Here is a 26,131-nt window from a genome sequence, read left to right on the forward strand (position 1 = left end):
TTTGTGTTGCAAGTAATCAAAGAAAAAATGTATTTCAATCCTTTCAACAACTTGAAAGAACTCATTTCTACTATACTGAAACTCTTAATTACACTAGATTATTGATGTTACAAATACAAAATGTATAATTCATTTTAAATTCAGGTTTTAAGTTTCATTATATTATCAATCATGAAAACATTTTTATTAACTAAAAAACTAACTCTTATGTGCTTTTCAAGCTTATTGCTAATATTTCCTATAGTAGGATTTTGATTAAGAGCCTGCAGTAAAGAAGAAAATCATGTTTGGATCCACTGCATTTACAAGTTGGAAAAGACTAAAAATCCTAAGACATATCACCCAAAGGCCCACAATTATGAGGCAGAAGAACAATATTGTTTTTTATGAATAGAATTTTTCCAAACAGTAGAAAGGATACTTTCATCTTTATACACTGAATCCATATTTTGAACCTGATTGTCATCATATTGCTTTAATTGTTAAATGTGCAGATTTGATTTTTTTTTTTTTAAATCCACTCTGGCTTTGCATGGCTCAAGATTATAGAATGGCTCTAAACTAAATGTAGAATTATCAGACGATTCTAATTCAAATATACTTTGGACCCTGAACTTCAATAAAATCTCTAATAGGATCAGTAAAACTCTGCAGGACACTTATTCTTACAGTTTCTAATACATAATATTTAGTCAGTTAAAAAGAGCCAGCTTGGCCAATGATAATTTTATTGAGGTTTGACAAAAGATTGACCTATTCATTTTGAATGCTAATTTTATGTTAAATTTATAGCTCAAAAATATAACATTAAATGTATAATTCTAATCTCATTATTTTTGAATCTGAATATTTCAAATTCCAGGATGTTTAAACATGAACTGTATTATGTTGGAAAAAGCAAGATCGTAGTCTATCATGATTTGATATTTTGCTATTATTTTTAAATTCTATTCTTGAATTATCTTGCTCACATACAGTAATAGATGCAAATAAAATACATCAATGCCAGAAGCTTTAAATTAAGGCAGATTACAATCAGTCCCTATGGAGTTGGCTCCATAATCCAAAATTATCAAATGAAGTTGTGCTGTATTGGATTTGCCATATTGTAAAGTATTTTGATTGACTTCTTTTTATTTTGCTTTTTGAATGATCTATTCCAGTATTGTACTTTTGAAGAATTATTTTGATAAATAATTTTTTTTCTTTATCAGGTGTTGTTTTATTTTATTGTTAAACAGATTTTCTGGGAGTAGAAAACACAATATATTCAGATTATTAGGTCCTGAACAAATTGTTTGTAAAATCTCTTTTAAAAGTAATACAAAGTACCAAAAGAAAACCATGTACTAGGTTCAGTTCATTTATATGATGTTTAAATATATTTCTTGCCATTATTTTTCTGCTAATTGATGAAAGCACATTATTTATGGTTTTGACTGAATGGAAGAAAATGAAAGAAAAAATAGGAAAAAAATAACACCAGAAAACAGCTTTTGGTTTTCTATAATTACACTGTTTCTAAATTATATACCTTTTTATGATATTCATAACAATAAAATGATTTTTCTGAGAATAAAGTTGGATCAGACATTAAGATTAGTATTACTTTTTTTTTACCAAAATGCCAATTTATTTCTATACTGTTCAACTGACAAGATAAATGATACAATACAAAATAGTGCACTTAAATAGTGTTTAAGTAAAAATCTTCAATTTCTAATCCAAAAATTCATCTTCTTTTGGGGGATAATAAGTTCAAGTTATTATACAAATGGAATACACAGACAATTCAAAAGAATCAACTTTATAATCACTTTCGATAATTCTGTGATGCAAAAATAATTTGTATAGGTGGGGATACGTATTTAAAAAGCCTCAGAAGAAATATTTTATTTAAATTTCATTCTCTTTATTTCCAATTTTTTAGCAATTACTTAGATGACCAGCACTTGTTAGCCATAGTTTGCAGAATTTAATGGAAATAATCAATTACTATATTTACAAAATAAATAAACATAAACTGGGTATCAATATATACATTAAGACACTCCAACATAAAATATATTTAAAAAATAAGTATGAGACTTAAACAAATGATGACTTCAAAAAGTATTTTTTGCAAAATGGAGCCGGTAATCTGGTTAAATATTGTATGCTTTCAATGAAAACAGTGAAAATACGTTTGTTGCACTTTACTTGGCCCATAATACTAGTAAAATGTTTTACTATAAATATTTTAAGAGGATAAAACATTTCAATATTACTTTTATAATGAAAATTAATTCTTATAGTAACTAATACAGTTAACAGAAGTACCATGCTTCCATCTAATGCTGCTGAATTATCTAAAGGAGTAAGAACGTTGAAATTTCATTATTTCAAGTATTGCATCTTGGAAATAATGTGATATAAATAGGTGCTAGAGATATAGATAAAAATGGTACCTTCAATTATGAAATTTTGTCAGCCATCATTTTACAAAAAAGAAAAAGAAATCATAAAGTCAATTCTAAAGTATTAAATTCTTTGGTATCATTCATCAGTCTTTGAGGATCAAAATGTTACAGGGATGGCAATACGGCCTTTCAATATTATTCCAACTCCAAAAGAATTCTTTTAAAATGGTATTATATTAACCTAATTTGACAGTTTTCAGAAATGTAGTTTTTAAAAATATGCTCATAACTGGTCGATGCTTATATTAATTTAGAAAGGTACAATTGTTTAAAACATGTCAAAATTAATTTGTGCCTTCATTTTATACTTGAAAGAGGAAAAAATTAAACATCCCCTTCTCAAAAGTGCAATTTTGTACACATAAATTAGTCAATGTCCATATGATGAGAATATCAAATTTGACATATAACAAAATATTTCCATTTAGCTGACTATACAGTTTACAAATTATATACATCAAAAGCTTCACATTAATTCAAAATCACCAGTTACTGTTTCACAACAGAATCTGGCAACAGTTTTTCCATTGCATTTTAAAAATATATTAATAAAATTACTGCTTTTGAACCAGATTCTCTCCCTACCCAACATACTGCAAATGTAGGTGCCTGAGTGGAATCATTAGAAAAGTTTGAAAATTAGTTTCTTTGATAAAATATAGCATATTTTGATGTCCGAAAACCAAGCAAGTCTCTTATTTCATTTCGGAATTTTGATAAATCTTGTTTGAGTTCATTCAGGTTTTCTATTGTTGCCTGATCAGTACTTTGCATTCTCTGTCTCATGGAAGTCAAGTAACGATGGACTAAACAACACATCACCTTTTGGTAATTTTCATCTCTCTTTTGCTTCAAATTTCTCCACTCCTTTAAATAAATGATGACAAATTAAATAAATTGATGTAGCAAATCATTTTTGAACGAAATATCAATCAATTCTTGAGATATTCAAAGAAATCAAACTCCATCATAACTACAGGCTAATCATCCAAATAACACCTCTCCCAAATGTCACAAATTCCATGAATAAACTACAAGGCACAAATGATGCCCTATAAGACTTGTCAGCAGTTGCATCAAAGAAATAACTAAGGTGCAACTTCTGATTTATCATTTAACCATTTCCTCTGGATTAATGACAACTTTTGACTAATTTGGCTGATTTTTAATATCTATAGCAAACAAAGTTTGTATCTCACAAATCATTTTATCCCTATTTATATTTGCAATTAATGCCTGCTTACTGAACTCAGGCAATATACGGCTAGAACATGCATATTGTACAATAAGGACCGAAATTCCAAAATTGTACAGAAGCTATCATGCTAGCAACCTTTATTGGTTTGTCTATTTTACCTGCCTGCATAGCATTTGAAAAAAGAACCTGCCCAAAATATTACAACAGATGTAATTTCTAAAAGTTTGTCAAGGACTATCTGCCACCAGTCATAACAACCCAGTGTTAAAGTCCCAGTTTAAAACTGCCCTGCTGTGCCTGTGCATGTGCATTTTTATGCCACAACATATGGCCTTATTGTGAATAAGACCATATTGAATTTGTAAGTTTGCTCTGCTTAAAAGCAATACTATGGATTGTTTGAGTTGATTCAAGAAACCTGACAATTATTTTAGGATGCCAATTGGACTGTGACCTGTACTCGTCCTAATCCAGAACACAGTTTGCTTTACCATGGTTGTTCAACAAATGTTTTTGAATAAACCAAAATTGGTTTCATTTTCATAACAAAACAAAAGCATACTGCCTTTATGACCACATCCACATCTACATGGGTAAATATCTCTACAATATTCCCTAAAGACTTAAATCCTTAATAATAAGATGCCTAGATATAAATTGTTATATATAGTCTTTGTTGTTCAGACATAACTGACACATAAGAATCAGACAATTATCTATGTGTGAATGTATGCATCTACTTACCTATACTAATAAGCATAATTAAAAACTAAGTACATGGAAGTTATTTTACAATCTAGGGTAACAACTGATTAGTAATCTGGCTAGAACTGATGTTTTCCAGTACTTGTTAAAAATATACTTGCCCTAAAAAACAAAAATACCTCTCTTTTGAGATACAAAATTATTCTTCTTTTTCCTTGCCAAAAGTACTATAAATAATTACTATAACTATCACAATCATCCTGTCCCAAAGAATTGGGAAAACAACCAGATCTTAAATAAGTATTCAGTATCGTAAGGATGAGTGTCATATAGATCTCTGGGGAATCATTCCCAGAGAAGACACAATTTGTGAGATGATATTCTTTAATTAACAGAATCCAGAGCACGTCCACCCTGCTGAATTGTATTATATGTGCAGAAACTATTCGGAGACAGGCAATCCCTCAGATTTTTATTTTAATTATCTAGATATAGGCTAGTATGTTTTACAAACTGAACACAAATTGCTAGCAGAAAAAAACTAATGCAGTTTAATATTACATACAGGCTCAACCCATCCAAGACCGAGTGGCTGTGGTTTCCAACGTCCCGATATAGTCAGTTGACGCCATCACTGACTATTGGGGGCGAATCATTGGCCCCCACGGAGAGGGCTCGCAACTTGGGCGTCCTCCTGGATTCTCGTCTGTCTTTAGAAGAGCACCTGACGGCCGTGACCGGGAGGATTTTTTATCAGGTTCGCCTGATTCGCCAGTTGCGTCCCTTTCTGGATCGGGACTCGTTACGCACGGTCACTCATGCCCTCGTCACCTCCCGCCTGGACTATTGTAATGCTCTCTACATGGGGCTCCCCTTGAGGAGCACCCGGAGGCTCCAACTGGCGCAGAGTGCAGCCGTCATGGCGCTCCCATGTGACACCTCTCCTGTGCGAGCTGCACTGGCTCCCAGTGGACTTCCGGGTGCGCTTCAAGGTTTTGGTTACCACCTTTAAAGCGCTCCATGGCTTAAGACCTGGTTATCTATGGGACCGCCTACTACCACCAATAGCCTCCCACTGACCAGTACGCTCTCATAGAGAGGGACTCCTCCGGGTGCCGTCAGCCAAACAGTGTCGGCTGGCGGCCCCTAGGGGGAGAGCCTTCTCTGTGGGGGCACCTACCGTCTGAAATGAGCTCCCCCCAGAGATATGGAGGATCCCGGATCTGCGCATCTTCCGCCGTGCTGTGAAGACCTTTTTATTCCATCAAGCGGGCTTGGCCTAATCTCCCTCTTTTAATATGTAAATTTTAATCTGTTTTTAAATTATTGGGGTGTTTTAATCTGTCTGGGCCAAAATGATTTAATTTGATTTTATCTGGTTTTTAAATTTTGTGTATTTATGTATTTTATTGCTTGGCTGTTCACCGCCCTGAGTCCTTCGGGAGTAGGGCGGTATACAAATCAAATAAACTAAACTAAACTAAACTAAACATTCATAATGAGTGAGACTCGACCACTGAAAGGCTGCCCAAATTCCATGTAGATAAACTAGATTAAATATTTAGGAGACTTTGGTGTAATACATAGAAGTATACTTTGTTTGCTAAGAGAAAACAGTATCTTCATCTGACACCACTACTTCACAAGCTGCACTTCCTCCGGAAGGATATCTCTGTGTAATTCAACAAGTTGTTTTCACCTACAAAACCCTACATGGTACAGGCCTGGATTATTTGCACAACTGCCTTTCACCAGTTAATTCTGCCTATCCATGCCCTTTACAGGATAGGCATGCTCCAGGTCTCCTCCTTAAAGTAATGACTTAGGAGGCATGCCTTTTCTGTTGCAGTGTTTCGTTACCTATTCTTTGGAAATATCTCTCTCCTCCTGCCCTTGAAATTTGGATAGTTCTGACCCAGTTAGCCTTTAAGAAAGCCTTAAAATGAGGATTTTCCCTAGGAAATGCACATGGAAAATCCCTAGGGCCAAGACATTATATGAACCCATATATCGTGTGAGATGGAATGTGCAATTAATGAGCTTGGCTATGTTTTGTTTGACGTGTTTGTTTATAAGTTTTGCTTTTTGTTGATGTACGATTCATATTTGCATGACCTTAAATGAAAGAGGTCATTTAATGTACATTGCCCAGAATTATGATTGTTACAAGTTATATAAATCTTCCAAGTAATGAAGGAACAATAAAAAATAATTGTACATTATTATATAAACAATTCCTTACCTTTAAACTGTTCTGCCGCTTAACTTTGCCCGATGACGTGTGAGAAGAAATCCATTTACTGAGACTATTAAATATGTAGCAGATTGTTTTGGGAGCAGGAATAATATTGAAAGGTGGAGGTTGTGTGCATTTATCATCGAAATAGCTAAGCCAGAGCTTTGCACGAGCAAACTTCCATTCCTTATCCTCATGATTCTAAATTATTTAAAATATATAAAGATGTCAGAAATTTTACTAAATTATGATTAAACACAGCTTTGCATCAAGATACCATGTGCTCCCTCTATGTCGTGTCCCTTTTAATGTGAGTCACACAAAAATAAAGGGTTCAATTACGCACTTATGATCTTGACTTTTTTTTCTCTTCCTCCCACCCAGACAAGATTTAGCTTATGAATTATTAATGAAGACAGATGAGTCCCATCAGTGTTTTCCAGGCATTATAATGTATTCACAACAAATAGAAAATTCTACATCCTAATCCAGATGACACTATTATTCAGGCTTCAAATTTTGTTATAATGGCAATAAAACAATAAACACTAAAAGTACTTACTGCTATTAGCTGAAAACTTTTATGAAGCATCGCCACTAAAAGCTTGGTAAGAACAATCACAACTACTACATTATATGTGCCAACAATAACAGCACCCACAAAAGACTGCAATTCTTCACCATAATTAAATCTGGTAACAAATATAGCTACATGTGCAAGGGAGAAGATATACCAAAACAGAGCAAAGCAGGTGCCAATAAACCTACGGATAGAAAAAAAAAGCTTTGATTAGATAATCCTTGAAAACACATAAGGAAAGAATACATTTGTTGTATTGCTCATGATGTTTAAAATGCAGATTAAAATAAAGATGCTACTCGAATGTTTAGATCTAAAATTGTATAGGAACCTAGTGTGAGAGGAAGCACACGATAAGTATATAGCAGGGTGAAAGTGTGAAAATAGAAGTACTCTATAATATGTGGTTTGATTAATAATTCAGGATAAAAATGAACTTTATATATGTGACCCTAAAATAACTTCATTGCAACTTCATGGTCTAATATGTGAATTGGATTTTAATCTGCATTGGTTTACATATATCAAATTTTATCTCACAATATATGTAAACATTTGTAAATATATCATGAATAATAAATGTCAAAAGGCAGAAATAAATACAAATAGACTAATATAAATCCGTGCAAAATTTTAAAGTTCTGAATTCAACATAAAAATAAGATGGAACAGATTTATGGGTAAACATATAAACTAGCATGGACACTGTATTTAAGAGACAGCTAATCATATTTGTTTCAAGAATGACTGACTAATCTTTAAATGTATTGCACAGTATAAGTAGAACTGAAAGGAGGTGATAGAGGTTTGATATTATTTTTCCAGTTGTGAATATGAGAGAAAAAACAATTTGTAAGTTAAATTTTTCAACTCATTGAATGCAATTTGACATCAAATACAAAATGTAGCATTATGATTGCTCTATAGGGTATACTATATAATTAAATAAAATTATTTGCTTAAACAGGACTGTAGTAAAATCTTTCATGAGTCAATTACATGCTCAATAAATGCCATTTTTATATATACTATGGAATCAACTAAACATTTAAAGTAAGGGGATTAACAATTTTATTATCAAGATGACAACACAATTAGATAGTTTATAGTAATTAGCATATACCACACAAGGTATAAGCAAAGCACCAGCAATATGCACAGAGAGCACTGAAACTTACGAGTGGAATGTGTCATTGCTTTGCTGCTCACAAAAAATCCCAGCACAGTCCTTCTCTTCTTGGACAGTAAATCCTTTATCATAAAGTTGAGTCAACCCAATCGTGAATGAGAACAATACCAAAAGGAACATACCAAGAAATTTCCCAAAATCTTGCAACATCTGCCCCATTGAAATCTGTAAAATACATATTAGTTGAGATTACTTAAACTAACATCAGGTATTGGCAAATTAAAAAAAAGAGAGACAGACAAAATTCCATGAAATTACAAGAGTGTGTTTCTCTAAGAGCGAATGGAATGTTTAATTTCATTTTATTTTGATGAAAAAGTAAAAAAATATCCTAAGTAAATAATTAGTTTAAAATAGCAAATATTCATAATGTAATGTAATGTAATGTAATATAATATAATATAATAAATATAATTATAATATAATATAATATAATATAATATAATAATATATAATATAATATACTATTCTCTAAAATTTAAAATAAGTTTGAGACGAGAAAGTTACCTATTTTTTAAAAGGTATACATTTATATTATTGTTGACTTAAAAGTAAATAGCTATTTATTGAGCTTTCTTCCTGCTAGAAGGTAGATACATCTTCATTTTAAGGTAATGTATCTAGAATAGGGATACAAGAACACTAGAACTTGTAAAACTATGAATTATGTAACTTTAAATCTCAATCCTCCACCCTCTTCCCCTTGAAATCCTGGAAATATTAGGCATAAAACATTTCTATTGTTTCAGAAATAATTTAGTATCACATGTTTGATGGAGTTCATAACCTTTAACAAACTGTTAATAGCAATAGCAATAGCACTTAGACTATATACTGCTTCACAGTGCTTTACAGCTCTCTGAGTGGTTTAGAGTCAGCATATTGCCCTCAGCAATCTGGATCCTCATTTTACTGACCTCGGAAGAATGGAAGGCTAAGTCAACCCTGAGCCAGTGAGAATCAAACTGCCAAACTACTGGCAGCTGGCCATCAGCAGAATTAGCCTGCAGTATTGCCTTCTAACCACTGCTGAAATCACTGATTTCACTTAGAAGTATATGTATACAGATAAAATGTGCTTCCAACCTTTCCCCTTTTTAAAACCATTTTCACATAATTAACCATTTCAATTAGAATTATTTAATAGCAATAATTTATTAATGAATATATTTCCAATGTATTTTTGACATTAATATTTCCATGAAGTGATTTACAATGAAACATGCCTAATATATTAATAGCTTTTCAAAATTTATTTAAGGAATATTTATTATTTTGTCAATATCAATGAAAATGGATATATTGCAGTAATATGCCTCACATTTCATTTGATGGGATGTCTTTATGGGCATTTAAAGGTTAAGTTCTATTTCTGTAAAATGGAATATCAGCTACTACTATATCTGTAGTCATTTCAATATTAGTATCTCATTGAATGGGTTGGTTTTTTTGCCTGTTTGGGTATATTGGAATGCTGACTTTGCTTACGAGACTAATGAAAATGCATGTAATAGCTTTAGCACACAAAGAAATGTTACATGTTGAATCTTTTCAAGGTGAATTCAAATCTGTACTCTTAATGGTTATAAACAATAATAAGGAATTTGCAAGAGAAATTGTGATTAAAAATGGAAGAAATATGAAGAAATAAGTACAGACAACAGAACAATATTTCATAGATATTAGGCATTTATGCACAATTCACATTTATTCACTCATATTTGAGTGTTCATGTATAGAGGAAAAACACAGTGCGCCTTGATTACACTAAGAATATATAAATAAATAATCAATTACTTTATAAATAAATATTACCAATTGAATCATGTGGAATTTAACTCTAATTTTGTTTCTACAGTTTGATTCAATGAAGCAACCACACCTTACCCATACATGCATAAACCTGCATAGCTAGGTTGATATGGTAGGGAGGGCAACTGTGAATACACTCAATGATTTCAGTAAGTTTAATTACACCAAGAAGGCCTATACTTGAAAAACTAGAGACCTACAGTAAATAATGGTGGTCATATGCTACTATCACATCAATGTTGATAGTCATGTAAAAAGATACCTGAAGTGGACCCAGGATGGAGCTTGTTGTATACATGAAGAACAGTCGAAGATAACTGAGAACATTAGCAAAAGCAAAGAGTCCTTCAGCCACAAGTGTAGGATGGAAAGCATCCCAATCCTTCCTCTCAGCAAAATCATGGAACTGGAATTTTTAAACAAAACTTATCATTCCTTCAGATATAACTGATGAATATTTCAGCAGTATCTCTCATGAAACATATTTCATTATTTAATAGGTTACTACACCACTACACAACAAAGTGCTTGCTGAAATACGTATGTATGAAATATAGTATGTGTTTACACATACAGGGATTACTGTAATCCATCAGTTTATTACTAGGAAATTTGGTGTGCTTTATATTTAAGAAACAAAAGCCAAACTATTGGCATGTATTAAATATTTAGGTTATTTCTAATTAATTTTGATAATACAGTATATGCATAATGCCCATAGCTTATAAAAGCTAATATAATAATTCCAGATATATCTTTATTTTATTATTTATTTATTATTCAAATTTCTATACCGCCCTTCTCCTTTCGGACTCAGGGCGGTGAACAGCCAAAATAAAAACATCTATACATAACATTACAGTTAAAAATAAAGTTAAAATAATTTATAAATTTGGCCCGTAATTTAAAACTTGTCAATTTAAAATCAATATTAAAATTTTAAAACTAACCCTAAAATCAAGACAGACCGGCTAACTGGAAAAAAATAAGTTTTTAGGGCCTGACGGAAAGTCCGGAGGTCGGAGATCACTCGTATCTCTGGGGGTAGATTGTTCCATAGGGTAGGTGCCACTACAGAGAAGGCTCTCCTCCTGGGGGTCGCCAGCCGGCATTGTCTGGCTGACGGCACCCTGAGGAGGCCCTCTCTGTGGGAGCGAACCGGCCGGTGGGAGGCTATTGGTGGCAGAAGGCGGTCCCGTAAGTACCCTGGCCCTAAGCCATGGAGCGCTTTAAAGGTGATCACCAACACCTTGAAGCGCACCCGGAAGTCCACTGGAAGCCAATGCAGCTCGCGCAGGAGAAGAGTCACATGGGAGCGCCCCGTCGCTCCCATAATCCCCCGCGCGGCCGCATTCTGCACCAGTTGGAGCCTCCGGGTGTACCCCAAGGGGAGCCCCATGTAGAGAGCGTTACAATAGTCCAGACGAGAGGTGACAAGTGCTTGAGTGACCGTGCGTAGGGAGTCCCGGTCCAGAAAGGGGCGCAACTGGCGTATCAGGCGAACCTGACAAAAAGCCCCCCTGGCCACAGCCGTCATATGCCCTTCTAAAGACAGCCGTGCATCCAGGAAGACACCCAAGTTGCGGGCCCTCTCTGTGGGGGCCAATGATTCGCCCCCAATAACCAGCGATGGCGTCAGCTGGCTATACTGGGACGCCAGCAGCCACAGCCACTCAGTCTTGGAAGGGTTGAGTCGAAGCCTGTTTCTCTCCATCCAGACCCGCACGGCTTCCAGGCACTGGGACATCACTTCCAAGGCATCATTGGGATGGTCTGGGGTGGAAATGTACAGCTGAGTATCATCAGCGTACTGATGGAACTCCACCCCAAAACCACGGATGATCTCACCCAGCGGCTTCACATAAATGTTGAACATGAGTGGCGAGAGGACCGACCCTTGCGGCACCCCACAAACAAGGCGCCTTGGGGTCGACCGCTGCCCCCCTGTCAACACGGATTGCGACCGGTCGGAGAGATAGCAGGAGAACCACCGCAAAACGGTGCCCCCCACTTCCAGTCCCTCCAGCCGGCGCAACATGATACCATGGTCGATGGTATCAAAAGCCGCTGAGAGGTCTAATAGGACCAGGATAGAGGAATAACCCCTATCCCGGGCCCTCCAGAGATCATCCACCAATGCGACCAATGCCATTTCCATGCTGTACCCAGGTCTGAAGCCGGACTGGAGCGGATCCAGATAGACAGCTTCATCCAGGTACTGGGGAAGCTGTCACGCCACCACACTCTCAACAACCTTCGCAATAAAGCGAAGGTTGGAGACTGGACGATAGTTAGCCAAAACAGCCGGATCCAGGGATGGCTTCTTGAGGAGAGGCCTCACCACTGCCTCTTTCAAGGCGGCCGGCAGGACACCCTCACTCAAAGAAGCGTTGATAATCCCCTGGAGCCAGCCTCATGTAACCTCCCGGGAAGCCACGGGATCAAACTCCTCCCAGATAACACTCTCAAGGCCTGCCTCAGTCATCTCGTCTGAACTAACCCAGTCAGCAGCCAAGTCTTCCCGAATCTGAGTTATTTTATCATCCAGATACTGTACAAAATCCTCAGCTCGGCCCTTTGAACAGTATTGTAATGTTCCTGCTATTTCATATTCTATTTTTGGAAATGTATCTTATTCATATATACTGTAGTTATCCCAAAAAGAACTTTAGCAAAAAAACAAACAAGAAATACATTTTTAGTTGTTTTTATGTCTCTTTTAGTTTTGTGCTTTGCCCAAGTCAACTGGAGATGAGCAGCCAATAAATTTAAATAATAAACACATAAATGCATAGTAAGTAAAATGTCTACTTTCTGTAGCAGCTTTAATATATATAGACCGAACTCAAAGACCAGACCAGACAATTTTAAGAATGAATGTCCTTAAGACTTCAATTGTTGAAAAATACAACAACTTAATGCTCATGTTAACATTACCTTATTATGGGCAACTACTTTGAGAGCAAAAGTTGCCAAATACAAAGAATTCATGACAAAACTAAGTTGATTTCTTGATTCTTCTAAAAAGTCTTCCAAGCCATCATACCAAAGTCTTTTAACATCTGACCATACCATTCCTTAGAACAGAAAAAGAAAAAGGGTATTCAATCTCAGTATTATCTAGGTATACTTTTAAATAACTGAAAGGTCAATCTAATAAAGAACTATTTATTCCAAGGAATTTTTAGTGAAAAAGCAGATTATAGTATTATAAAATATGATAAAACAATATCAAACCTGAACTATCTAATATACAGTATATTCCAAATAAAAGAATCAGTTACCTTATAAAAATTAATTTTCCACTATAAATATGTTATTATATTTAATAATAAATATTATATAACATTGTTTTAGACATAATTGTTGAGAATATAAGTGAGTTTGTCTCCCCCTCTTGTTATTTTTCAACAACTTTTTTCCCCAACTTTTAAGCCAGTGATTTTTTTTTGGTAATATATTTGTATTGTAGGTAAAACTCAAAAGTTGAGAGCAATATGTTTGCAAAACATGTTAATTTAAATCTGGTACAAACAACTGACAAACTATTTAGCCACAGACAAACAGTAGGTAACACAACAACTTGACAAAAAATTCACATCATCTTGTGATAAGCCTCATTACCATAGCAGCAATTTGTTCACTGTCCTGTTTTTAAAATGCTGAATATTCCTACAAGCCAGAATGTTGATATAATATAAATGTGATGATAAGCTGAGCCATTATATGCAGGCCATTATAAAGCACTCCATAGGTCATGCTGTAATGGGTAGGACAACTTGCTATGGCCAACTTGCTGTGGCCAACTTAGTGCAGTCAACTCACCCCGGGACAACTCGCCACGGCCAACTCGCCATAGGACAATTCATCCTTGGACAATTCAATGTTATATTAATCATTTTATTCAGCTATTTTTATTATTGGTGACCATGTTTTCATCAAAAGTATTGTAACTTGTATTTCTGGATTGACTTTATTTTATTATTATTGGCCACAGTTCCATAGAAATCAATTTAACTTTTGTATTTGTTGAATTGTCCTACAGTGAATTGGCCGTGAGTTAGTTGCTGTAGTACCTTAGTTTTGTGGCCTTATTTACTTTTTGGTACATTTACATTTTTTCCAATGTCATAGCGTGATTAAAAAGAAGTAATGTTTAAGGATTACATATCTCTTCACATTTTACCATGCAAAATAGCATTTCTGTAACTGACATCACTTCCTAGTATTGCTCTTTCAGTAGTAGATGTCTAAAGATATTTTTCATCTTAACAGATAACCACAATACATTTTTTTTTACTTCTTTAAGGTTATCAAATGCTTGTAACCACAGCTACATAGAGAAAATTAGCATACCAAAGGCATCAAGCAATTATTATTTCATAGGATTATATCAGTCTTAGGGGACCAAAATATGATTTGCAATTTTATTGATGTAAAGAAAATCACACCAAAGGTTGCTACATTTATTTTAAAAAGCAATGAGTGGTGCAAGGTATTAGGAAAAAGCATTTTACAAAGCAGATTAAGGCAAAGAAAAGAACTCATCATTTCATGTGACACATGAAAGCAGGCACATCCTTTGGAAAACTTGCATGTCTGTTTCAAAGACTGTCCCCTACTATCTGTGCTACTACTTTGCTGGAAGTTTCAGCAGAAGCAGTCTCCCATGTACATACAAGCGCACATTTAGAAAGTTCTTCCATAGCTGTTTAATGTTTTGAGGAGGGTGTTAATATACTTTTCAATTATATTAAGTTGATAATATACTTTTCAAAATTCTGCATGCTTTACACAGACTTAAAATTCAATGATACTGAGAAATAGTTTATGCTCCACTGCTGGTTCTATTATCATATCAGACTGCTGGTTCTTGAAGGATCAATTAATACATTTACAGACATAGATGAGGCACAAGAATAAAGATACCCCATCTGCATCTATCTAGATTCTGCCTTCCTGCCATTATAACTTTTTATGTGACTGGAAGCACAGATTTTTCTAACTTTGCCATCATGCAAACAGACAGTTCAATTCAATTCAGTTCACTGATATTCAGCCCAGAATTGTTCTTATAAAATTGTATGTTATATTAAAGTATATATCACACAAGGTGGCCATCCAAAATGTATTCATTGATAAAGTCAGAATTTTAACAGTTTCATATTCTTTATACTTACCAATGAGCCACAGTAATAGAAGATAATCTATTCTCTCTAATGCTGGTCCCATTGTATTTTTTTTATCTTCATTGTAGACAAGTGAGTACAAATTAAGTAATAACAAAAATGTAAAATAAGAAGCTCCATGAATGATAAATTTCATAAAAGGAGTATGAATTATTCTGCCTATTTGAGATCTTGGTGCCAATAAATAACAAAAAGATAGTAGAGGCCAAAGGATGCCAACTGTCAAGACTGTCAAAATCTTCTTAAATGTATGCTTGCGGCGATAACCAGCCATTTGTCCAAACCAGACAGTATTGAGAAACTGCTGGCAATTAGATTGAGAAACAAACTGGAATAGAAAAATATTTTACATGAATAAGCATTTTATAAAGAAGCTAATGATTTACATTCTTAGTTTAAAGAATAACAAAAGTAGACAGAAATAATTAGCTACATAATAGCACTGGAGGGTAAATTCATTTTAAACATGTAAATTCTATATAATTAAATATAATCAGTTAATTAAACTTCATTGTATGTTTAAAGCAGATACTCAATCTTTCTCATTTTATGTTTGCTAATACTAGAACTGTAAAAAATGTTTGTGTGATGTCCTCAGCCCCAACTGCTGAATTGGTGATGAAGGCTGCATTGTACTATAAGCTCCACCTCTTTTGACCATATTTTTTATGTCACATCACAACATTCATATAGAAAAGGCAAGACCTGCAATGTAACAGTGCAATGCTATTTTTGTTGGACTCACTAGCCTGACACACAATAAAATATTTAAAATCTTAACTATTATAGCAACCATATCTCATAATATCCATTACTTTGGGCTGTGCTTTCTCAGAATTATATGTGTGAAAAAGATTTCCCATTTTACAAAGCAATGCTCTTTAAACACACACACATAGACAGGCAAAGTACTAGAACTCTGGCAGGTTTATAAACTGGCAACATATGGCTTTTAATCCAACGTAAGAAACAGCAGGATTGTAAAACTAGTTATTCACTTTCAACTAGGAATAATAACAACAACAACAGCAACAGAAACAGCAGCAATAATATGACTGGAATGCTGAACAAGAAATTAAACTTCAAAAATGGTCATGTGAGAAAGAGAAATGTGAAAGTGTTGCTTACCTTGCACCATATTTTATAGAGGCAATTAACTTCAGCAATTGTAGTACCATTACATTATATAATGCCAGCCAACAGAAACTGGATGAAGTAAAATTCAAAACTCTGTGCCACATCAGATGCATGAGGTAAGAACCAGAGCAGCAAAACCAGTGAATCTACTGAGCCGTGAAAAGAAACTCATACTACTATGGCATGAATTCTCCCTTTCCATTCAGACTCTTGCCCCACAAATACATTGACTATTGTCTTATAGAGAAAAATATTGTGCTAGGCTGCTAATTTATATCCTATATGTTTATATCAAAGATAATCACTGACTGCCAACCATAATTAAGACCAGAAATTACATTACTAAGCAAGGCAATTGTTGAGTGGTGCTCAATTTAAAGGTTTTTTTGCCATGGTTGTTAAGTGAATCATGCAGTTATTAAGCAAAGTTGGCTTCCGCCATTGATTTTGATTGTTGGAAGCAGGCTGGGAATGTCACAAATAGTGATCACATAATCCACCACTACAAATACATGCCAGTGCCAAGAGCCCAAGTTTTGATCATGTGACTACAGGGATGCTGCAGTGGTCGCAAGTGTGAGGACTGTGATCCTACATCACTTTTTTCAGTGCTTTTTCATAAAACAAACAAAAGATTTTAAGTCAAGGACTTCCTACAGAAATTGAATAGATTGTATTGAATGAATATTACAATTTTTCTAATTATTAGAAGTTGGAAACTTACTAAGACACATATCTGTTTTATCCCATCTATTTGTAACAGGATTCTATATTTAATAAATTAAAACTGACATACTTCCTTTTGGTTATACTTAATGGCAAGCTTTAGGCGACTCAAATTCATTCTCTCTTCTAGTAATCCTCGTTTATCCACATGTTCATCACTTGCAGTATGATTCAATATAACTTCAAGCTCCCGGGAATTCCGTGCCTGAGCAAGCAAATCTTTAGCAAAGGTTTTGCACTGCTGAGCCAGTTCTTCATAATCATTTCTAAGAAATACACAAAGTAACAAAAATTACTTCTAATGCTAATTTAATATAATCCAATACTAATTAGATTTAATCTAATGCTAATACGAACAAAAAAGAATAAAGGTCCTTCCTGAACAAAACTGGATACCAGACTGGAATCAGCTGAAATCAAGATGGTTCAAATAAATTATTTCAGTCATTGAAAAAGGTCAAACTTTTTTAAAAATAAAGATGGTATAGTAGTTAAGGTAATGGACTAGGACCAGGGGATTCAGGTTCAAATCCCTCAGATATGGATGACTTTAGCTATGGGGAAAACTGGAAGAGGGAATGCTATATATCTTGCCACGCATTCATAAATTCATAAGAAATAAATAATTTAAATAATTTAGCTACATTGTCATTAAATATCCTTTATTTCATTTATTAGATTTATGGATGACTTTTATTATATACATTTTAATGCATTTGGGAGTGGAGTTTTATTGTACCCTTTGTTAGAACTGAAGTGGGTTATATATATTGTAAAAACAAATTAATAAAATTAAATAAATGTTAGAGATAGCAGTAGTGCTGTGTTGATTTTTATTAAATTTGAAAGATTAGTATTTGGATGATACCACCAAGAAATCTCTGAGCTTTAAGCTAATATAAATAATGGCATCAGGAATCAAGCCTGAGTTGAAGAAGACTTTATCTTTTTAAATCCTCAGTGATGCATATGGATTGTTTGTTCTAAATTTTTTAAAAAATCATTTCATTACCATGCAAAATGGAAATACGTTATCAAAATAAAAAATGAAATATTCATGAATGCAACCTTATATTTTTCTTGGCAATAGTGCCAAAGTAATTTGTCTCTGTGACCTTCAAGATATTTCAGTATATGTCTGTAATTTAGCCTCCCTTATTATTCTTCAATATTTTTTTTAAATTTGATTTATATGCCGCCCTTCTCCGGAGACTCAGGGTGGCTTACAATGCGTTAAGCAATAGCCTTCATACTTTTGTATATTTATACAAAGTCAGCTTATTGCCCCCACAAACTGGGTCCTCAATTTACCTACCTTAGAAAGGATGGAAGGCTGAGTCAACCTTGAGCCTGGTGAGATTCGAACTTACAGTAATTGCAGACAGCTGGTGTTAATCACAATGCTATCAGTCTGTTGAGCCACCAGGCCCAATTGATATATAACCAGAATAATTGTGTTTGAACCAAAAAGAAACACAACATAACCCTGTGTAGATTTTGCCCTTAACTAAACATTTGCTATAAATCTTTGAAGTATATGTAGTATCTTCTAAGTTAATTACAAATTAACTTAGCTTAAAACAGTTCATGAAATATTTGTATTTAGTTCTTGTTCCTTAGTAACAACATTCAGGTATATTATTTATTCCTCAATATGTTTGTCTAGGAATAAGAGCTGTAGAATGTGTGACTCATTTCTCAGTAAATATTAATGAGTTTGCGTTGGAAATTTTCTGCTTATAGCATATTTATTTATTTATTTTATTAAATTTTTATACCGCCCTTCTCCCAGAGGGGCAGTGTACAGCCAGAGATAAAACCCACAACAATATAAAAGTTAAAAGACAAATTAAAAATATTAAATAATTTGGCTGAAAAAAGCTAAAATAAAGACAACCCATTGAAATAGCATTAGGCCAGCCCTGCTTGGTGAAACAATAGCGTTTTGAGGGCGCAGTGAAAGGTGCAGAGGTTGGGAATCCTACAAATCTCCGGGGGCAGCTCATTCCAGGGGGCAGGTGCCCCCACAGAGAAGGCTCTCCCCGTGGGGGTCGCCAGTCGACATTGTTTGACCGACGGCACCCTGAGGAGTCCCTCTCTGTGGTCGATGGGAGGCTATCGGTGGCAGAAGGCGGTCTCGTAAGTACTCGGGTCCTAAGCCATGGAGCGCTTTAAAGATGGCGACCAACACCTATATATATATACAGTATTGTTAGCCAGGCTCACTTGTGATATACCTGCATCTAATAATGTCATGCTGCTGAAATTACAATAATACATATTATCATACCTGAATTCAACTTCTACAAGGCTTAATTCTCTTAAGTCTGCACTAAGTTCAAAGGCTCTCAGAATTGGATCCTCTTCTGTCAACATTATTAAGGCAGGACTAGCCAAACATCGATAAATATCAAGACGAAATCTGCCATGGCAATTTTAAAGAACACATCTTAAGACAAACAGTTTTTATTTGATTAAACGTATCAACTCATCATTTATATGAAATCTATTTTAGAAATCTGACATATATCATTATCATTATTTCCTCCAAAGCACGTGTTGTAAGAAAGTCCTTAATGTATTTAGTTTAAATACAGATAACAAATTTAATTAAAGACTTTATTATAAGATGTACTGCTATCCATTATTGTTCAAAGGACAATTGTTTTAGATTAAGATTCTCCAAACATGCAAACCCATTAATCCTACTCAAAACAACTTTGCCAATTTGGGATATTATTGTAATTTCATGATAATAACCAAAATGTTGTTGGAGGTTCTGAGCAACTAGATGTGGCAAAATATTCCTTGCACAAGAGAGATACTTTCCCTGTCTTGACAATCTGATTTAATTTCAGCTCCTGCTTGGCTCTGGGTGCAATGCCAGTGTCCCTGAAAAAGCAAGTCAATAAAATAGGCCAAAGTTTTGGCCAAAGGGACTTTTATCCTAGCTTCTGTTTTTGTGCCAATTATTGCCTTTTGGGAAGAAAGAAACTTTTGCAATAGTGATTTACTGTATGCCCTTATCACTTATAAAGTAGAATATTCAATTCTTTCAATTTTGGGCTGCCTTTGGAGACCACCCAGAAGCTACAGTTGGTACAGAATGTAACTCTTTGCCTGCTGCCTGGTGAAAGCCACTACAGTTAAGAAACACTAGTGCTGCATTAGTTGACAATAAATTGCCAACTACAATTCAAAATGCTGGTTTTGATCTATACTGTAAAACCTTACATGGTTAAGCTTCCAACTGACTTCAGAACTGCCTTCTCCAAATAGAATCTCTTCTGCAATCTATTTGGGAATAGGATATGCACATTTATGGAACAGTTTGCACCCAATATCATATTGGCCTCTAAGTTTTGTGTTTTAGGAAGGCAGTGAAAGCAAGGATTGGTCTGCTATTTTAATCTACATTAATTAATTCCGTTTTATCTGTTTTTATGAATAATATGTTTTAAACAGCCTACATATTAGCAATTTATAATAACATGAAAGAAAAAATAGTTCCTTGTTTACAAAAGTCTCTTTCCAGGATTAGTAGTGATATAGTAGGAAATTGATTTATCACCAGTGAGATCACTAAACCATTGTGTTCACTACTGTATAATGACCATAAGCAATCATCCAAATATTTTTCCCAATTCTACTCAGATGGCAGGCATTAAACTTAACATTTTTTCATGCAAAGCTATATACTCTATCAATTATTTCCTTGTCATGAGCATTCATTTTATTCTAAAATATAAACTAAACTCCTTTATGATTATTACTTAAAAATGGTGGAAAAACTGCAGATACGGACGAAGATCTAATTATTGTAACCTGGAGTGACGTAAACTATCTTTTTTGTTCTTGGCTGTACACAATGTACATTCACATCCCACAGCATGAGGTTTGGGTAGCGACACATCCTGTTTTAAGAGCATTGTAAGAATTTCATAGTTGTTACGGTGAGCAGCTAAAATGACCGGTGCCACATCCATAGTTGTTGAATATTCTGGATTCTGAATACGTTCCATTAATTTCTGCAACAGACAAACAAAAGTCTGAGAAAATAAATTAAGCTTGATGAATTAGTAATGCAGAGATGAAATCTAAGAGACATCCAATTTGAAACCAAAACATACATTTTAAGGTCTTAAAATATTTTTAATTTCAAAATCACTAAACTGGATGTAATGACTGATAAATGTTAACTAAGTACATTTTGTTCCATGAAGAATTATTTCTTGAAATGAAAAATGCATACATGATTCTAAAGTATATGTGCCATTTCTCTTATTTCTAGGGGTAGGGTAGTAAGAAGTAGAATGAATAAACTCAGTTATGCTTCTTATATGTGCCTTCTTCTTAAGCAGCCAGTTACAGACACACATTTGTACAATAGTTCTTGAAGTGAATAAAATAAAAAATAGACCAATGTGTATGTGATAATTTGAACAGTAACTTCTAGTGATTCTCCCAATTTAAAAAAAATTGTAATAGAAAAAGCCTTGTGGGATGTATTGAAGATAACAATTACACTTGAATTTACATACTGTAACAGTTCTTATCTTTTTGGTAATGTTTATAAAAACTAGAATTAGAAATATTCCCTTTTATAATGTATATGGGATAGTCCTTGACTTACAACCACAATTGGGCCCAACATTTCTGTCACTAAAACATTTGTGAATATTGCCCCATTTTACGACCTTTCTCACCACAGTTGTTGAATGAATCACTGCAGTTGTTAAGTTAGTAACATAGTTGTTAAGTTAATTTGACTTCCCCCATGTCTTTGCTTGTTGGAAAGTTGCAAAAGATCCCAGAACACTGCAACTTTCATAAATTTCATTCACTTGTCAAGTTCTGAATTTTGATCACATGACCATGGGATTGCTGCAATGGTCCTGTGAAAAACGGTCATAAGTCACTCTATTCAGTGCCTTTGTAACTTTGAACAGTCACTAAATGTACTGTTGTAAATCAAGGACTACTTGTATATACAAGTCAATGTTTATTTAAGACAACCTTCAATTTGATTATTTATAATTCAAGCAGCAGAATGCCACAATGGTTAAACTAATACTTTTAAAATTTTTATGCTTTATAGTTAATCAGTAAAATAGCTTCAAGTCCACCCTCAGCCATGGAAGCTCACTGCTCAATATAACTCACAGGATTGTTGTTGTGGGGAAAAGTGTGTGGCAGAGTGCTATATATGCCCATGAGTTCCTGTATATACAGCTAATAAATAACCAGAAATAATGAATATATCTGCCCATTTTCAGGTATATAATCAAACACTTTTCAATTGCTCTCTAAAGTTTTCAAGATCAAACTTTTCCCATTATCAAAGATTTGACATCACGAGATGCACTCTCAAACACAGAATTAAAGCAATACTAACAACAATTGTTGGTCTACTGGATCGCTTTGGTCGATGATTAAGTAATATATCAACAGCTCCCACAACTTCTGAATCAATGGCCACCAATAATGCATCTGTAGACTGAAGAAAATTAAAGCACAAATAATATCAAATTTCATACCATGGAAGAAAATATACATTGTTAAATTACAAAATGACAATGTTCTAAGGGCAAGCAAAAAGAATAGAAATTTGAAATTTATACTAATGTTATTAGTAGTACCTGACAGCCATAATCCAACAGAAGCTGTAGAATGTCTAGATTCTCATTTTCAATACTTATGGTAACAGCATTTCTCCCAAGTACATCCACACAATTTATGTTCATCTCACCAGAATTATTCTCTTCTAAAAGTTTCTTCACCATGTAATAATCACCTAAACCAATAATATACAAAATCCCCTTTTAGCAATTTAGATTTTAATTTGTAACGACTTTTAAAAAAACACTTATTAAATTCTTCAGCAAGTCAGTCATATGTAAATTTTGATTTAAAAACAAGTATTTCCCAAAAACTACCCTCTTCCCCCCCTTTAAATATAGGAATAGAGAAGAGCGATCAAAAGCTGAAATTAACTAAATAAAATGACACATTATACTAGGGTTGCTTGACAATTTAATTAACTTTGGGCTTTTTAGCCAAGACCCTTCATCAACCAAGCTAACAAGACTCACATTCCCATAAAAGGGAAGGGAGGAAAAGATGGGAATGTTTTATGCCTTTTGCTATTGTTCTTGCTCATTACAAGGAATGTACATTACTCAGTGGGTCAGAATCAGAGTTGCTACCCCTTTTTACGGATCACATTCTGTTTATTCGGACTGAAGTTTCTCATCCTAGGTATGTTCAGGAATAAGGAGCAGAACCCCGGCCTTTTCCGGCGTTGCCCGCTTGGATGCTGGGCGGGATTCATTGATGAAGGCCCGCTCCTAGTTGATAATGCGGGTCTAACGAAAACAGTTTCTTGCGGCAATGAAGGGGAAAGCGAGAGATAGAGGTCTACCTTTGTCGCAAGCCAGCAGGAACAGTTTCTCATCCAGGGTGGTCTCCTCCTTCACCTGCCGGACGTCCTTCAACGTCAGCAGCTTGTTCGGGGAAGCCGAGGCCGATGGGTCTGCACTCTGGTATAGAGCAGCCATAGCGCCGGCCCCGCAGTAAACGGTGGGTCATCGGAGAGGCCGCTCTGGAAAGCCACCTTCCTCCTCCTCCTCCTCCTCCTCCCTGCCCCCTAGACCAGCAACCCCGCTGGGATACCCGCGACCGAGGCGCGTCTCACGTGCCACCCGAAGGGAGAGCGAACGACGCGCAGCTGTCAAAAGGGAGCGCGAGCGACCGAGAGCTCCGCGCGCGCACGCGCAAAAGGCTTTTTTTTTGTTCGGGGTTCTTCCGTTGCTGAAGACCGTTAACGGTCACCCGTTCCGTTGGAGACGCAAGCGGGCTGCTTCTTATGCCGTTGTTTGGCCCGGGCGGCAAAGAGGAAAGCAGCAGGGACCGTGTCAGTCATTTGCGGTTCATTTAATCAAATTCTAAGGGAGGTGGGGGGGAATATAACCTTGGAGCTAAAAGCAGGTCCTATTTTCAATTTGCTTAGAATTTCCCCTAGGACCCGCGCCCATACTCAAGATGGTCATTAACCAGTTCTCTTTTTCGCGGTCAAGTCTCATCCAACCTTCAACCCTTTATTGATTACTACAGTGTATATGACTTTCAGCAGACAATTAATGCAAGACTGAATATAGTGGAGTTTATTTTTTTCCATCCATCCGATGCACCACAGAAATATGGCAAGCAAAAATGTAAAAATCGGTAAAGGTGCTAACCAAGCTGTGCTGGCAAATCTGGAAAAGGACACAGATTTGGTAAACAGATCAGAAGAGATCTATCTACAGTCCAATACCAAAGAAAAGAAGACTTAACAGTGTACGAACTATCATTCAATATCCTTCATTTCTAGTAAAGATCATTCAATGTAGATTAAAACCTTGCATGACAAAATGAGATGCCAGATGTTCAAGCTGGCTTTAGAAAAATATGAGGAATGTGAGACATCATTGCTAGTGCACACTAGATAATTGAGAAAACTAAACGAAACAAGTCAATATATGCTTAATTGATATTGAAAGGCCGTCAGCTGTATTAGTCATGTCAAGTTTTAAAAACCAGTAATTCTAGAACATTTTTCAGAGAAACCTATTCAGGTCAGAAAACCACAATATGGACAGAATATGGCAAACGGACTGCCTCCAGATTGGCCAAGGCATGACTGTATTTTCTCCCTTTATTTATTCAGTTTATATACTGAATAAACATTAAAAGGAAGTTGGACAGATGAGCATCATTGTAAAACTGGAAGAAGAAACATCTCTGATCTGCACTATGAGGATGACACTATTTTGATAGATGACAAAGAATCTGCAAGCTCTAATAATGAAATTCAAAGAGTGTGAGTGAGAACTTCTCTTCTAAGCAAGGTGTCGCAAGAACAAGAGAGAATGGTTTGGGAAGAAGCAAAAGCCAACCAGCATTTTGAGGGTGAGTCAGGATTCCAAGTAACACCCCCAAAGAAAGAAGACTCCGAGGCTAGAAGTTCCTCAAAGTTCCATTTTATTAGAGATGTCATATTCCAAATCTGAAAGCTTCCGGGTCCACCCAAAAGAAAGAAAGTCCCTTCCCCTGCATCCACATGTCCATCACATGGTCCAATCAATCCACCATCCCAACTGGAGATGCCTCCCAGTCAAGCCACTCCAGGTGCAGGTTGAACGTCCTTGACTCCCAGAGAAAAGAATGTTGTTATGGCTAGATATCTCTACAACTCCATGCAATCCCCCCTCCTAATTTCCCACAGCACCAATTGTGGCAGCCCTGAAGATCCAAAGAAAAAGATGGCTTCCAGGGCTGACAGTGAGTGCTACTCACCATGTTAAAATGCCATATTTTTGAGATGTAAAAAATCTCTAACCACTGATGACATAATAGTTAGAATGCAGTATTGCAGGCAAACTTTGCCCATAGCCAGGAGTTCAATCCTGACCAATTCAAGGTTGACTCAAACTTCTATCCATCTGAGGTCAGTAAAATGAGGAGCCAGATTGTTGGGGGCAATATGCTGATTCTAAATTGCTATTTAGTGCTATTGCTAAAAATCAGATCAAGATAAATCATTTCAGAATTTTTTCCATCTTTAACATGTAAGCTGTAAATTCAATTGAAAAACAAACTGAAATATTTTAGGGGGAATAACAATAAAAATGTACAATAACATGGCTGCTTAAGTGTGCACACCCTTAAACTAATGCTTTGTTGTTGTTTTCTTCTTTTTCCCCCCTTCTCTCATTTACATCACTCCCAATTCAACAGGTAATTGGTCTTTTCCACAATGTCATTCAGGATGCCATCTGGACTTCAATTCCTTCATCCTAAAAGGCCTTTTTTTTCATTGGCATTTCCCTACTCTTCTGCTTCTTTACTTTGTAACCACT

The 26,131-nt window shown here is 35.2% G+C and overlaps 1 protein-coding gene across 12 annotated transcripts; it reads right to left on the reverse strand.

Annotated features, from left to right (window-relative positions):
- Positions 1-2,421: 2,421 nt before the first annotated feature.
- On the reverse strand, positions 2,422-23,788 carry TRPC1 (transient receptor potential cation channel subfamily C member 1). 12 transcript variants are annotated; one of them, XM_070946406.1, is made up of 13 exons: positions 23,653-23,788; positions 22,871-23,025; positions 22,627-22,728; positions 21,057-21,259; positions 19,522-19,653; positions 17,302-17,497; positions 15,360-15,696; positions 13,117-13,256; positions 10,442-10,585; positions 8,357-8,532; positions 7,161-7,362; positions 6,605-6,799; positions 2,422-3,326 (listed from the first exon to the last, which is right to left on the reverse strand). In XM_070946406.1, the coding sequence occupies exons 1-13, from the start codon at positions 23,786-23,788 to the stop codon at positions 3,099-3,101; spliced, it is 2,346 nt and encodes a 781-aa protein (XP_070802507.1). In that variant the 3' UTR covers positions 2,422-3,098. The 12 variants fall into 12 exon arrangements, with proteins under 12 accessions (XP_070802507.1, XP_070802506.1, XP_070802509.1 ...); XM_070946405.1 differs by having other exon boundaries at positions 21,057-21,280; XM_070946408.1 differs by lacking the exon at positions 22,627-22,728.
- Positions 23,789-26,131: the final 2,343 nt, after the last annotated feature.

Source organism: Pituophis catenifer, unplaced genomic scaffold (assembly GCF_029215685.1).
Source record: "Pituophis catenifer annectens isolate HBS135680 unplaced genomic scaffold, rPitCat1.0.hap2 SCAF_6, whole genome shotgun sequence".
In the NCBI taxonomy this organism is placed as follows: Eukaryota; Metazoa; Chordata; class Lepidosauria; order Squamata; family Colubridae; genus Pituophis; species Pituophis catenifer.

Excerpts from the sequence above, each read along its gene's own strand:
- TRPC1 (XM_070946405.1), bottom strand. The coding sequence starts at position 23,788 with ATGGCTGCTCTATACCAGAGTGCAGACCCATCGGCCTCGGCTTCCCCG. Across the intron at positions 22,729-22,870 it reads TGTTGGATTATGGCTGTCAG|TCTACAGATGCATTATTGGT; the intron begins GTACTACTAATA and ends AATTTTCTTCAG. Across the intron at positions 3,327-6,604 it reads AGCGGCAGAACAGTTTAAAG|GAGTGGAGAAATTTGAAGCA; the intron begins GTAAGGAATTGT and ends ATTTATTTAAAG.